Below are 12226 nucleotides of genomic sequence, written 5' to 3' on the forward strand. Positions count from 1 at the left end.
TTGACTAAAACTCCTGAATCCATAGTGTTCAAGTAGGTTCAAAATCAGATTAAATCTTGTTTTTTGCTTGTCCTTAGTCCACCTGTCTTGACATTATGTAGACCTGGGTTTCAGACCCTGCAAGAGACTCTGTCTTCGTGCCCATGTTAACAGGGTTTCTGTATCCTTTTGTGAACAACTTGGAGGCAAACAATAATTATTGCTGAAAATATGGACACCAGGGTGAAGCTGGCCAGGAGATGCTCTATTGAGGTTGGACTTTGTAACTGAAAGTGGGTATACCAAGTCCAACTTGAGTAGAAATGGGCCTGAGCTACAAAGTTCATGTTTTGAACAGTGTTGTCTCCTGACCTTTATTTTTTCTCTCCTCCCTGCTGTGAGCATCTAATGTAATAGTTTCCTGAAAATTAGTCCATCTTAACAGCTTCAGTCAGTTCTTGCTGATTCCTTTTGTTCCGCTAGTGGTATCTGATAACACAAAGAGAGGTGACCGAGCAGAAGGAGTGGCCGGGTTTGGATCAGTTGCAGGTTTATGAAGGATCGCTGCCAGCTGCTAGACTACCAGTGAAGCTTTCCTGGCTCAAGTGGTACATAACACTAATGGCCTGTGTACAGCCGCCTTCTGTAGGAAGTTAGTCATTTTTTGGTTCAACTTATACCCTCCAATTAAAACAAACTAACACTGATGGGGTGTGTGTAGGAGGGATGCTGGGAAGGTACCTGGTATTGGAATGAATGGATGTGCTTGCAACTGGGATGCTGTTGCCCCATGGTCTGATCATCTACTATTGATCTTCTGAAGTCCAGGAACTTTTCTTATCACTGATTTCAATGGGAGCAGGTTTAGGCCTGCTTAGAACACACCATTGGCTAGGAACTGTTGGTGCTTGCCCCTTCTCAGTTTTCAAATGCCAGCACTTGCCCTTAAGTTTGCTTGTATGTACTTACACAACAGGGGATACTCATGCTCATTCTTCCCCTGCCTGACTTTGGGTGTGCAACTTGTCAATGGCAAGGCGGCCCTAATATTCCTTGCTGGTGTTTTTGGGGGCAGGGCTTCATGATGGGCATTTCTAGTCTATTAATAATTGTGCATGTGCGAAGGTCTTTAACCTCCAGTGACATGTAGGGGATTTACCTTTTGGCTCCAGTGTTAAAAGGATAATAGGCCCTTTAATGTGAAGATCTCTGGCAGTCGAACTCTCTTGTTGAAATGCAGTACAGGAAAATTATAGTGCTGGTATGCTGCATGTTGAGAACGGCTGTTTGCTGCTGCTTACAGCAGTAAGAAACCCTGGAACAGCTAATGATGAGCAGGAAAAAGAGTGCAAATGAGTTTCTTTATTCCACCTGTTGCTTTCTCTGTGGTCCTTCAGTGGATTGACTCCCAGAATGTGCCCTGAGATTACTCCTGTCTTCCTCAGCTTTTATCCCTACCGATGGTCTCCTGACATGGCTGCTATCCATCCAGCAACAGATGATTGGTTGGGGCTCCTCTTTGGAGATTTTAGGTGCTGCTTCAAAGAGACCTTACTGTATGAAGTGCTGTCAACCTCAGCTTTGTCCAGGGATAGGGAGAGCCGGCGTTGCACCATCTTAATTTGAATTAGCATTCTTTGTAGTCCAGCAAAAAAATCATGGATGAGATGGGAGACTCCCTATGGGAGCTCTGGGTCTACTAATGGGTGGCCTTATGTTTCCTTGAGAGCAATCAAAACCTGTTGCCTTCCACTGTGTGCCAAACAACGTAGAAATCTTCAGATTAGGTTGTAAAGTCTTTGGGGGATGGGTTGTCGGGTTGTTTTTTTTTTTTTTTTTTTTTTTATCTGTCGTGCTCGCAGCTAGGTGCTGTCCAAACATGTCCCTGGCCCACAACTAGGGCTCCTCGAAACTACTGCAGCACAACCAGTAACAAGCAATGACCCAAACGCCCCCAGACCTTTGGGAAAGTTCAGGTCGGTGGCTCATCCCTGCAGTTAGGCCCCTCTCTAATGCTTCAGATATTCTCTGGCTTTTGCAGAAAGCCATGCGAATGTAGCATTAATTTATTTGACGACACCTGGCACGACCGAGCTAACAGACTAGCTCTATTGAAATGAGACCAATGGGGCTGTATATTGTAAGCTTACAGGGTCACAACCCAGGAACTCAGCCCGTTCCTCCTCCCCCACCACCAGTAGAAGAAACACCAGAAAAGCCCGTCTGAAAGGCATCAAGAAGGCTTCTGGTGAACTCGGAATAAAATCCGCTGCTGTCTTTCAATCTGCCGTAGCAACTAGTTTGTTTAAATCTTATGAGCATCTTCTCTCTCCCTCAAACCACCCCCCCCCCCCCACTCCTTGCCATTCTGCACCTGGGAAGGCGGAGCTGACCGGTCCGTCGACCAAGGCAGCAATTTGAATCGGGCTGGCGCTCAGCAGCCGTCTCCAGCGGAGACGTGCCTCTCCTGTTTCACTGCTAGTTCTGTGAAATACATCTGTGAACTGAAGGGGAATCTGTCCTAACGCTACTCACAAGCCACTCCGCTCCGTCACTTTGTTCTTAAGGAAACCAAGCCCATAATTTTTTTTTTTTTTTTTAAAGCTTGACCCCATTTGAAATAGGATGGGGAACAGGATCAGGCCCCAAATATATTAGGAGTGGCTTGCATTAGCAGGCAACTTTAACTTTTCTCTTCCAATTGATGGTTCTCTCTCTAAGTCATGGGTGCCTAACTGGCTTTCAGCAACGTAATGGAAGGGAAGCAGAGGGAAGGAACTGAGGGGGTTGTTCATTTACCATTACCAGTCTCATTTGAAATTGACAACAAGCCCGGTGCACAATTCCAGTAAAACTCTGCCCTAAAGGGAAACCCTGGGCTGTTTGTTATGGCTTTTGTTTTGCTGGCACAGTTGCAGAACTCTCCAGCTTCTGCCTCCCCAACACTCTCCTTGTGAGGCTGCATGCATCACTGTGGTCTTTGCTATTTTTGTTGTTGTTTTTGGGGGGAGGTTTAGAAGCTGGGAGCAATTAGAGCCTTAAGCATCTTGGAATTTAAAAAAAAAAAAATCCCCAAGAAGGCAGTTTAATGCTAAGCAGATGTGTTGTGCCAGAGCAGCTGAAATATGCTAGCTGTCTTCTCCTTTAGCAGGACTCGGATTTGTTTCTAACGGCTGTCGAGCTCTGTAATGCCAAAGAAGTGCTGATCCTTTCTTTAAACTTTTTTTATTTTAATTTTTTTGATGCCTGGGAATCCAAGAAACCCAATTTCTCCTTCAGTTCTTTCTTATATTCAGTCTTGGATCAGCCGCTAGAGCCAAGAGGGAAAAGTTGCTTTTATTCTAAAAAGCTATCCTACATCAAATAAGCGTAGGGTGCTATCCAACTGCATGAAAAGCTTGGTTAAGTACCAAGAGTTACTTCTGAACTGGTGGTGCTCATGTACAAGAGCCACCAAGTGGCTCCCATTAAGTTAGCTCTGCTGGAGCACGTAGCTCCAATATAACTGTAAGACCATGATAGTCATTTCCTTATTACAAATATTTTTCATCTTCAGCTGTTTTAGTTTCCAGTGTTGGCTTGGCTCAGTGCAAACTTTGTTTGAAATCCCCCTTCTCTTCTGCCCTCCCCTGCCTCTTTGGATGAAATAATTTTGTTGCTTTACTTAAAATTCGGTCACCTGTGTCTGTCTGTCCAGAGTAACCTGCATATGGTAATAGGTTTTGATGCATCTAGGCATCTTAATGTCACTGGATGTATATGCACAAACTAGTAATTAAGACAATCTCTCTCTCTCTCTCTCTCTCACACTCACACTCTCACACACACACCCTCCCCATCAACTCCACAGGCAAAAGCTTGAATATACAACTGGTATTTAGTTGTTACATTCAATAGCACCTCCCATTTGTAGATCTTAAAGCACTTTGAGTTTGGAAGTTTTGTTACTTCCATTTTATAAATGGGGGAACTGAGGCACTGAGCGACGACATGACTTGTCCATGGCCACTCAAAGAATCCATAGCAAATCCAGAACGTCGCTCTCAGTCTCGTGCCCCAGCTATGGAGTTTTACGGTCTCTAAAGGCATCACACTCTGCTGTGAAGGGTAGACTCTTGTTCTGTTGGGTCAAATGGGAAAGTGAGTTCCAGAGTCAATGGCCCTCTGCTGAAAACCTGTTGACCCTAGCAATTTCCATAAAACTCTTTATGCCTTAGTGTCTTTCTCCATACAGTGAAGCTAATGTACCTACCTCAGTGGGAGTGCTGAGCTTTTGAGAGCCTTAGCCTGATTTAATACATTGCACTTCCATAGCACTGTTTTTGACTTTATATTTTCAGTTGGAGAACCCATTGAAAGTGACTTCTTCCTCTGTGCATTGCGTAACTGGTGAATTGCCAGCACGGTCTAGGGACCAAATGCCTATTCAAAGAATATTCTCCTGTGACTCCAAATAACAACCAGTCACAAATAAATCCCCTAATGTGTATTGGTTTTTGTCTCCAAGTGGTGTCTTGCTGCGATGAGACTGTTGGAGCCAAAACTGTTCTTAGCATTACATTGTGTGCCAGAATATAGCCCAAAGAATTCCACATATTCCTTTGTGTGGCATTCTGGAACTATTCTAAGTCATGTTAAGTCCCTCGCAAGATCTTATTTTAAGAAATCCGGGATGAATTTGGTTCATTTATATCAAGAAATTTTTCTCAAAGCTATTTGCTTTTCCTGCCTACCTCCAATGGGGGCAGCATTTCTGTCTGAGACACTAGTTCTGGCTGTCCATGTCTACACTCTCAAACTGGCTTAAACAACTGTCTGGTCAAGGAGCAGAGCTGCTGATTTTAAAAAAAACTTCCAATGTCCCCAAACCCAAAAGGCATATTTTGAAAGACTCTTGACTGCTTCCAGCATCCTAAAGAGCAATATTTCTTCCCTCTGAAATAGGGCATAAATCTGACCTTGTTGCCAGACAATCCATTTACTGATTTACTGGGCTTTTACTGTAAATTCACTCACTAATGCTTGATGCTTTTGTTCAATGCCTGCTTGAAATGCATTTCTTCTTTAGGCTGCTTAAACTCTTTCCATGGAGCATGAGTTACCTTTCTTTGCAGGACTGAGGCCTAATGGGTCAAGAAGTTCCCTGACTTACGCTCCATGTAACTCAGCTAGGGTTTCCCACAGTGTAATTATGCCTGGATTTCAATATTTGGAATGAACAGGAAAGTTTGCATGTGAATCTTTTTTGACTTGTGTGGATCTAGTCATCTGACCAGTATGAACACGTGTGAAACTTTTATAAATGTCAGTAATTCACCTAAACCTATGAATTGCTGTGACTCGGATAATAGCTTAATCACCATTAACTTCTCTTCAGTGGCCTTCAATTTCTTGTCAGACTGGTTTTTAACCTTTCTTTTTCAAAGCTATTTTAACTCTTATTGCTCCTCTCTGCAGAGCTATGAAACTGCTTGCTTGTTTTTCTAATTACTCTTTTTATTTTACTGCTGCCCTCTTCTTGGACTTTTGAAGTTTGGATGTCCAGCTTCTCTGAGACTCCAAGGAAGGATGTTACAGGTACTAAATTGCTTGTGTGGGGGTTTTTTGTTTTGTTTAATTCCTTGTTCGTATTCAGCATGCCACTGGGAAGAAAATACCATTTAAAATAAGTATTTAGTTCAGACAATGCGTTTTGGGACTTTTTGTATGTGAAGTGGAGGGAGGCCATCTTATGTTCTAACCTTCTAAGTGTCTCGGCTTTACAAACTTCCTGTATATCAGCATTTCAAAATATATAGACCTCAAAAAGAATAGTCCTAAAGAGAAAAGGGGGCTCATTATGGGCTCTAACCCTTAAAGGAGATATTGTCACTGCCAGGGGATGGGATCTGACTCTATTGCACTCCTGTGAATAGGACTGGGGAAGGAAGAGGTGAAGTCAACAAAGGACATTAGGGGTCGCGGGCACTCGGAAATTCTCTCCCTCTTATCTCTGTCCCCCCTTCCTCTAAGCTGCACATTCCCAACCAATTGTACTGGTGCTGTGAAAGGGCTAGTGTGCACTACACGCTGCAGGACCAAGAGCTGAGGAGACTTCACTGATTGAATGCCCAGTGAAACTGTACTAGGATGGACCTGAATCTGAACTCTGGGAACGTTTATATCTGAATCTAACGTCCCCAACTCTGGGGGAAATCTGCTGGGTGGGTGCTGTTCTTATGGCATCACACTTTGAAACCATGATGTTCCTGGGGGATGACTGTGCAAATGGATGAGAGAACCACAAAGTGCCTGTTCATCTTGGCTTGGGAATTTGTGGGGGTGACCGGTTACTCGCTCCCCTGGTCAAACAGCTAGACCACACTGCAAGGGAGTTCATGAGAAACGTCTTCATGTAGCAGATAACGAACATGAGGAATGGGCTTGCAGGAGCAGAGTTAGAAGCTATAACTGGGAACGTGGTCAGACAGACATGTTCAGGAGAAAGGGACAGTACAGGTGGATGGAGCTCAAAACAGGCCTCCTTCCATTGTGAAGTGTTTTCTGTATGGAAATGCTCTCCTACTCCTCTGCAGCAAGTGAAAGCTGTGTTAATGTAAGTATCTTCTAATACAGAAGAATATGGAGTCTCTCTCAAACTCCTCTTTGCTGCATAATTCTCAGGGGAGGAGGACACTGTACTTTCTCCTAAGGTCAAAGGCTGGGAGGAAGTGTCTTATGTGTCTAAAGTGAAAAGCAGAGTTTCCTGTCCTGCTCATTAGTGAGAGAAGGTCTAAGCATCTAATGCAATCCTCTACCAGTCGTTAGTTTCTGTAGACCAGGCAGATGCTTGGATTGGTGTAGATTCCCAGAAGCAATGCACTCTTTGCCTTCTCTAGCATTCCTCTGTGATTCTTCCCTTTTTCCTTTTGTTTGTGAAGACACAGCAGAGGCTGATTCATTCTACCATGTATTATCTTAAGGGGCACATGGAGCAGGTCTCATGATGCTGCATGGATGGACTTCAGCACAGTGGGTATGACTTTATTAAAATAGTGCTAACACTGGTTTTCATTGTTCCATAACTGGTCCTTGCATTAGAATGTTTTACATTCTTAAATATGAATTCTCTCCCCAAAAAACCTCTGCTCCTTTGATATTTATAATGAATTATATAATTCTTCACAAATCAGTTGGTTTTATTCCATCAACTAGTTCAAAAAACTCCAAGCCTTGGCCAAAAACAATACATTTTATTCCTCCAATGTAGGGTTTCATTCCATGTGTCTGTGGAGCAGCTAGAGGTTTGTCTCACTGAGGTCAGTAAAAGTAATTTTATAAGAGGCTTTATTCCACAGATGAGAACTTGGGACTTTTCCTGGAGAAGTTGTCTGCTGCACTTCTCATGTAGAACTTGCATTCACTGATCTAGTTGATCCCACACAGTGTCTTCTAATCTGGCAAAATTATTTTAGGGACTTTTCCATTTAGTCTGTATAAAAGCTTCATTGGTTGGTCTTTGCCCCAGCCGTGGTCAGAAAGGACTCTTTCCTCCCACGGACAAGGCTGACCTACTTGATTGAACAAACTTTGTTGAAAAGGAAACTTACACTTTGAAGCCTCTCTGGTAGCCAACTGAATGCTATGACTATGGGCTCTGTGAGCATGGCCACCTGTTTGTTATCCAAAGTGACCACTGAGGATGGAAACTGTGAAATACATGTATTACTGGAGGTTGGTACGTAGTCCTGGAGATGGCACTTCACTGCAGGGAAAAGATACATTTTGGCTCGTGAACTGGATTAAGGATTCCCCCGGTGTCCAGTGATTCAAACATTCCTTAATAGAAGCCTCTTGGAAGCTTGAAACCAAAATCTATTTACTAACCTGTTTCTTCTAGAGATGCTCACAAGGGTTAAGCAGCTGGCATTGCATTTTATCCCCTCACAAAGAACACTAAAGTATTTCTCTTCTTCCTCCCACCCTCCACCCCAAAATAAATAAAAAGCAGATGAACCTGGCAAATGGCCTTATGGGGCAACTGTGCAGAACCACCTGAACAGATCAGTTCAGGATATCCGTATTTCTCTGCTTCTCCTCTGATTTCCCCCCACCTCCTTCTCTCTCACTATCCTGAGTTTCTTCTGAACAAGGTGGCTATCTTGAGAATGCTACAAGTTTGTAGAGCATGACAGGTATGGCCCCTGGCATTGTAGTGCACAAAGGCCACGTGTCCCGGTCTATCATGGCACTCCACCTTGCTCAAAGACAAGACTCTGCATTGACCAGGATGGGGTTTGCAAATGGCTCCACTTCATGCAAGTTGGGCTTAGTTGCCTAAGTGGTATTTGATTGGTCAGATTGTTGCATCCCTGCCATACTTCCTCTCCTGGTCACATGTATCTCTTCACTCTGCCATCCTCCAGGAGTCCTCAGTGGTGGTTTTTAGGCAAGCATTGGACACTAACCAATTTTAATATTCATTCCTTTACTACTATAGACTAATTTATTCATGTTCTAGGGAGTACCTGGAGTCCTCAACCAAGTCATGGGCTCACTGTGCTGTTTACTTTACAAATGTCATAAATACACTTCCTATCCTAAACAGCCTACATTCTCAAAGACCAGGCAGAACAGGTGCACAAGGCAAATTGATGGGCAGAGGAGAGGAATGGGGGGAGAAGTGAATTAATAGTAATAGGATTTGGTCATGTGGACTAATTCTGTGCATAGTTTGGCTTCATATAGCTGCAGTCAGTAGCTGGAATTGCTGCTCACCCCCTGCCTAGCCATGATCAAATGGCAATCTTCTGGAGGCATCACAGCCTAGGTAGACTTAGAGGAGGGGCTTGAAGGAAGGCCTAAATGTGGTGGCCTAAAAATGAAAGCGATCTCCTTTACTTCTCCCCCCTCAGTGAGAAGTTTTTGTGTGTATGTGTGTGTGTGTTGGTCTGTCTGCAGGTACCAGGCCAAGTGAGGTGGGTTTTCTAGAGAGATGAAAATCTGCAAACTAGTAGAGGCCAAATTCTACCCAAAGATGCTCTCACATGGCTTGTGTTGAAAGCCACGTGCACATCCGAAGGCAGGAGTCGTTACCAGGGGGAAAAAATTGGTCTCAAGAATCCCAATATCTTTGTCAGCACTTAATAGAAAACAAACCCAGCCATTGCAACTCTTCTCCCCCAATATATCCCTTGTTGATATGCACACAAAATAAGGTATCCATCGCAGCCTCTGACTGTGCAAAAAATCCCAACTTTTGAGTAAGCAGAGTCTAAAAACTAGCATAGATCCTGCAGATCTCCAGGCCAGATTCAGCACTGGTATAAACAATGGCGTGACATGCATGTTGGGTGCAAGTGACAAAGTCATATCACTCGCATTCAGTGTGTGGAAAACAAATGCAGCGTAACTAGGGTGGAGAGGGGAGGAGGCTGTTACAGGAAATCCAATTAATGGATTGGAAAGCCCTGCTTTATCTGTTGGGATTTTTGCCATTGCTCTTAGGGCCAAATTCACCTTCACTTAAGCTGCCACTGACTTCAGTGTGGACTGCACTTGATTTTGGCCCCCATAGAATTTCAAATTGATGCAAATTAACTCCTAGGCTCACCCAGTGAATGACTAATCTGGGTAAGTTACATGTAGCCACTCGTATACACCTTCTGACCACCTTGCACCCCGCCCCTAGTATATGTATGCTGATAGAAGGTGTCTAACTAGGAACAACAGAATGAAACGAAAAGTAAACTTTTAGGAGAGTTACATGGGAAAATGGGAGTGAGAAAAGGAGACTCGGCAGATATGTCTACCCGGGAATAAATCTGTGGTTGGCCTGGGTCAGCTGGCTTGAGCTTGTGGAGGGTCCCAGAGCTCAGGCTCCAGCCCAAGCCCATACGGTCTACACAGCAATTTTTAGCACCACGAGCCTGAGTCAGCTGACCCAGGCCAGCTGTGGCCATGCTGCGGCACTCTTGTCCCCAGTGAGAATGAGACGAAAGAGGTGGTGGAACCCCCTTAGACTGGATAAAACCCTACCAAACATTCTCTGTCGCTACCTTCAAAGCAGTAAACTGAATGCCAGGTCTTCTGGGCTGACCAAAAAGGGAAAGAGGTGGGTTTGGTTTTATGAACTTGGGTCTACTAGGGAGCAGATGTGAGTGATTAACTGCATTGCCTGGTACGGCAGCTCACTCTGCAATGCATTACATGGTGCTTGGGCAGAGGAAGCACATGCATCTCTTAAATCCCTGATGATTTCTAACCCTGGTTCTTTGTAGTCAGACCCTTGCATTGAAATTCTAGAGCACTCTCCACCATGAAAAGTATTCCATTCCTTTTGGGACACCCGATCCAGATTTAACTCTGAAAACAAAGCATCTCTTTTCAGTTGGATGCCAACTATGAGCCACATCCTGAGAGGTGCTGAGCACCCTTTGCTCCTGTGGAGTCACTGGGAGTTGTGCATGTCTGGCTCCACCCCAAAATCAGACCTTATACTTGAAAGCAACATTTCCCAGTCTTTGAAAGATAAGCCCCCCATTCAGGAGCAAGAAACTAATTGTAACCCCTCCTTCCCTTATACCCTGCCAGCTGCTTTTCTAAGATGGCTTTTAACTGTATAGGTCTTTCATTTTCCCCCACTACCCCAGCTAGTCTCCCTCACACTTTGGGAAACACAGCTCTAAGGAATCCAGTACGAACACGTTGCTGCAGCAAGCAGAATTAGGGCAAATGCCAAAGTACTTAGGTGATTTTAAGTTGGTGGGAGACCCTGTCTGGCAGCTGCTTGAATGATGTCCAAGTGGTTTAGCACATCTGTGTGCAAAATACTTAAGGAAAGTTTTCTTAACTTTTTCTACCTGTAACCTAGTCATTTGGACTCCATAAAGTGAGCCAACTTTCCAAGAAGGGGTGGGGGAAAGCAAATCTAGCCTTCTCTTCCCCCCCCCCTTTACCCCCCCCCCCTCTAATTTTTCTTGGCTCTGTCTTAGAAACCAGCAGATAAAAATAAAGTCCCAAAACTAACAAGCTAATCTTGGCAAAGGGCAATATTTAACTTTTTTTTTTCATTTCTGTAAAGACTTTATTGGAAAATGCTGCAAAAAGCATAAAGGAGGAAAGGAAAGAAACTGAGTGTTTGCTTGAGGAAGAAATTGGTGCAGATGGCAACGGGGCCAAGTTCAATCCTTGTGTAACTTCACTGACTTTAATGAAGCTACACCAGGGTTGAATCTGACTAGCTCTGTATCGTTACACCATATGCTCTCCTTCACCTCCGTGCACTGTTCTCACCACCTGCCTTAGGGCTGCCTGTCCTAAATTTTTGAAGGAATATCCTGATTTTTGTCACTTGCAGAACTTCTAAAAATGACCAGATTGTCCATTCTGCACATCCCATATGCTGGGGGCTGGATATATTCCTCAAGAATAGATTAGAGGAGCCTCCAGGCTGGCCTTTCTCCCCAGCGGCATATGCAGCATTTGGCTTGGTGTCCCTGCAGCTGCTCCATAGCAGCCACAAAAAGGTCCCAGAGGGAGATGAGACAGCTCCGGGCTGTAGTAACTCTTCCAGATTGTTGCATCAGTATCCAAAGGGGTGGCAGGGAAGAATGGACACTGTTACTAGGCAAGGTGTTGGGGATATGGGAGAGGAGAGTGGATATAGCTTCTTTGTTCTAAACTTCACTGTGCAGCCCTCTATGTGCACACTGCTGTCGCACGCTCTTTGATTGGGGAGTGTGGGGGTGTGTGTGTGATGGCTTATTTATCACTGGGGGACTGGCAGTTAAAACGATTCAGGAAGTCCATGTTGGAAGCTTTAAATTGAGACTGTATGTTATACATTCAATATTTGAATTGATCAAGTTTTTCCATTCAAGTTGCAGTGGCTGTATTTCTCCCCCCCCCCTTTTTTTTTTTTTTTTAAAAAGAGTTAGACTTAAACAGATTAGTCCAAACCACACGCTTATATGGAACTCCTCTTCATCTTTCACTTCCAGTGTCTCTGCCATTCGTATATTGCAGTGGTAGATTCAGAATACAGTTGACTTTACCCCATCTTCTAAGAATCAGAAATATCTCTGTCCATATTTAAATTGTTTGGCCAAGTTCACAAAAGATGCCACAGAAATAATGTTCTATAAATAATTTGCTTGATAGATGGAACCAATTAAACAATTGGAGAAGATGGTTGTTACAAAGCAACGCTCTTTGCCAATACTTTGTTACTACACAATTGAAAAGGTGCCCAGGGCCAAATCCAAAA

At 44.0% G+C, this 12226-nt stretch overlaps 1 protein-coding gene across 5 annotated transcripts in view; it reads left to right on the top strand.

The window, feature by feature from the left end:
- SH3PXD2A (SH3 and PX domains 2A) overlaps positions 1 to 12226 on the top strand; it is a 369953-nt gene that overhangs the window by 253984 nt on the left and 103743 nt on the right. For 2 of the 5 annotated variants that reach the window (XM_074959414.1, XM_074959416.1), the window contains exon 7: positions 5512 to 5556. The exons of the other annotated variants lie outside the window; for them this stretch is intronic. In XM_074959414.1, the coding sequence (XP_074815515.1) occupies positions 5512 to 5556 (45 nt within the window). The remainder of the gene's footprint in view (positions 1 to 5511; positions 5557 to 12226) is intronic. 5 annotated transcript variants of the gene reach the window in all.

This window comes from Natator depressus, chromosome 7 (assembly GCF_965152275.1).
Source record: "Natator depressus isolate rNatDep1 chromosome 7, rNatDep2.hap1, whole genome shotgun sequence".
In the NCBI taxonomy this organism is placed as follows: Eukaryota; Metazoa; Chordata; order Testudines; family Cheloniidae; genus Natator; species Natator depressus.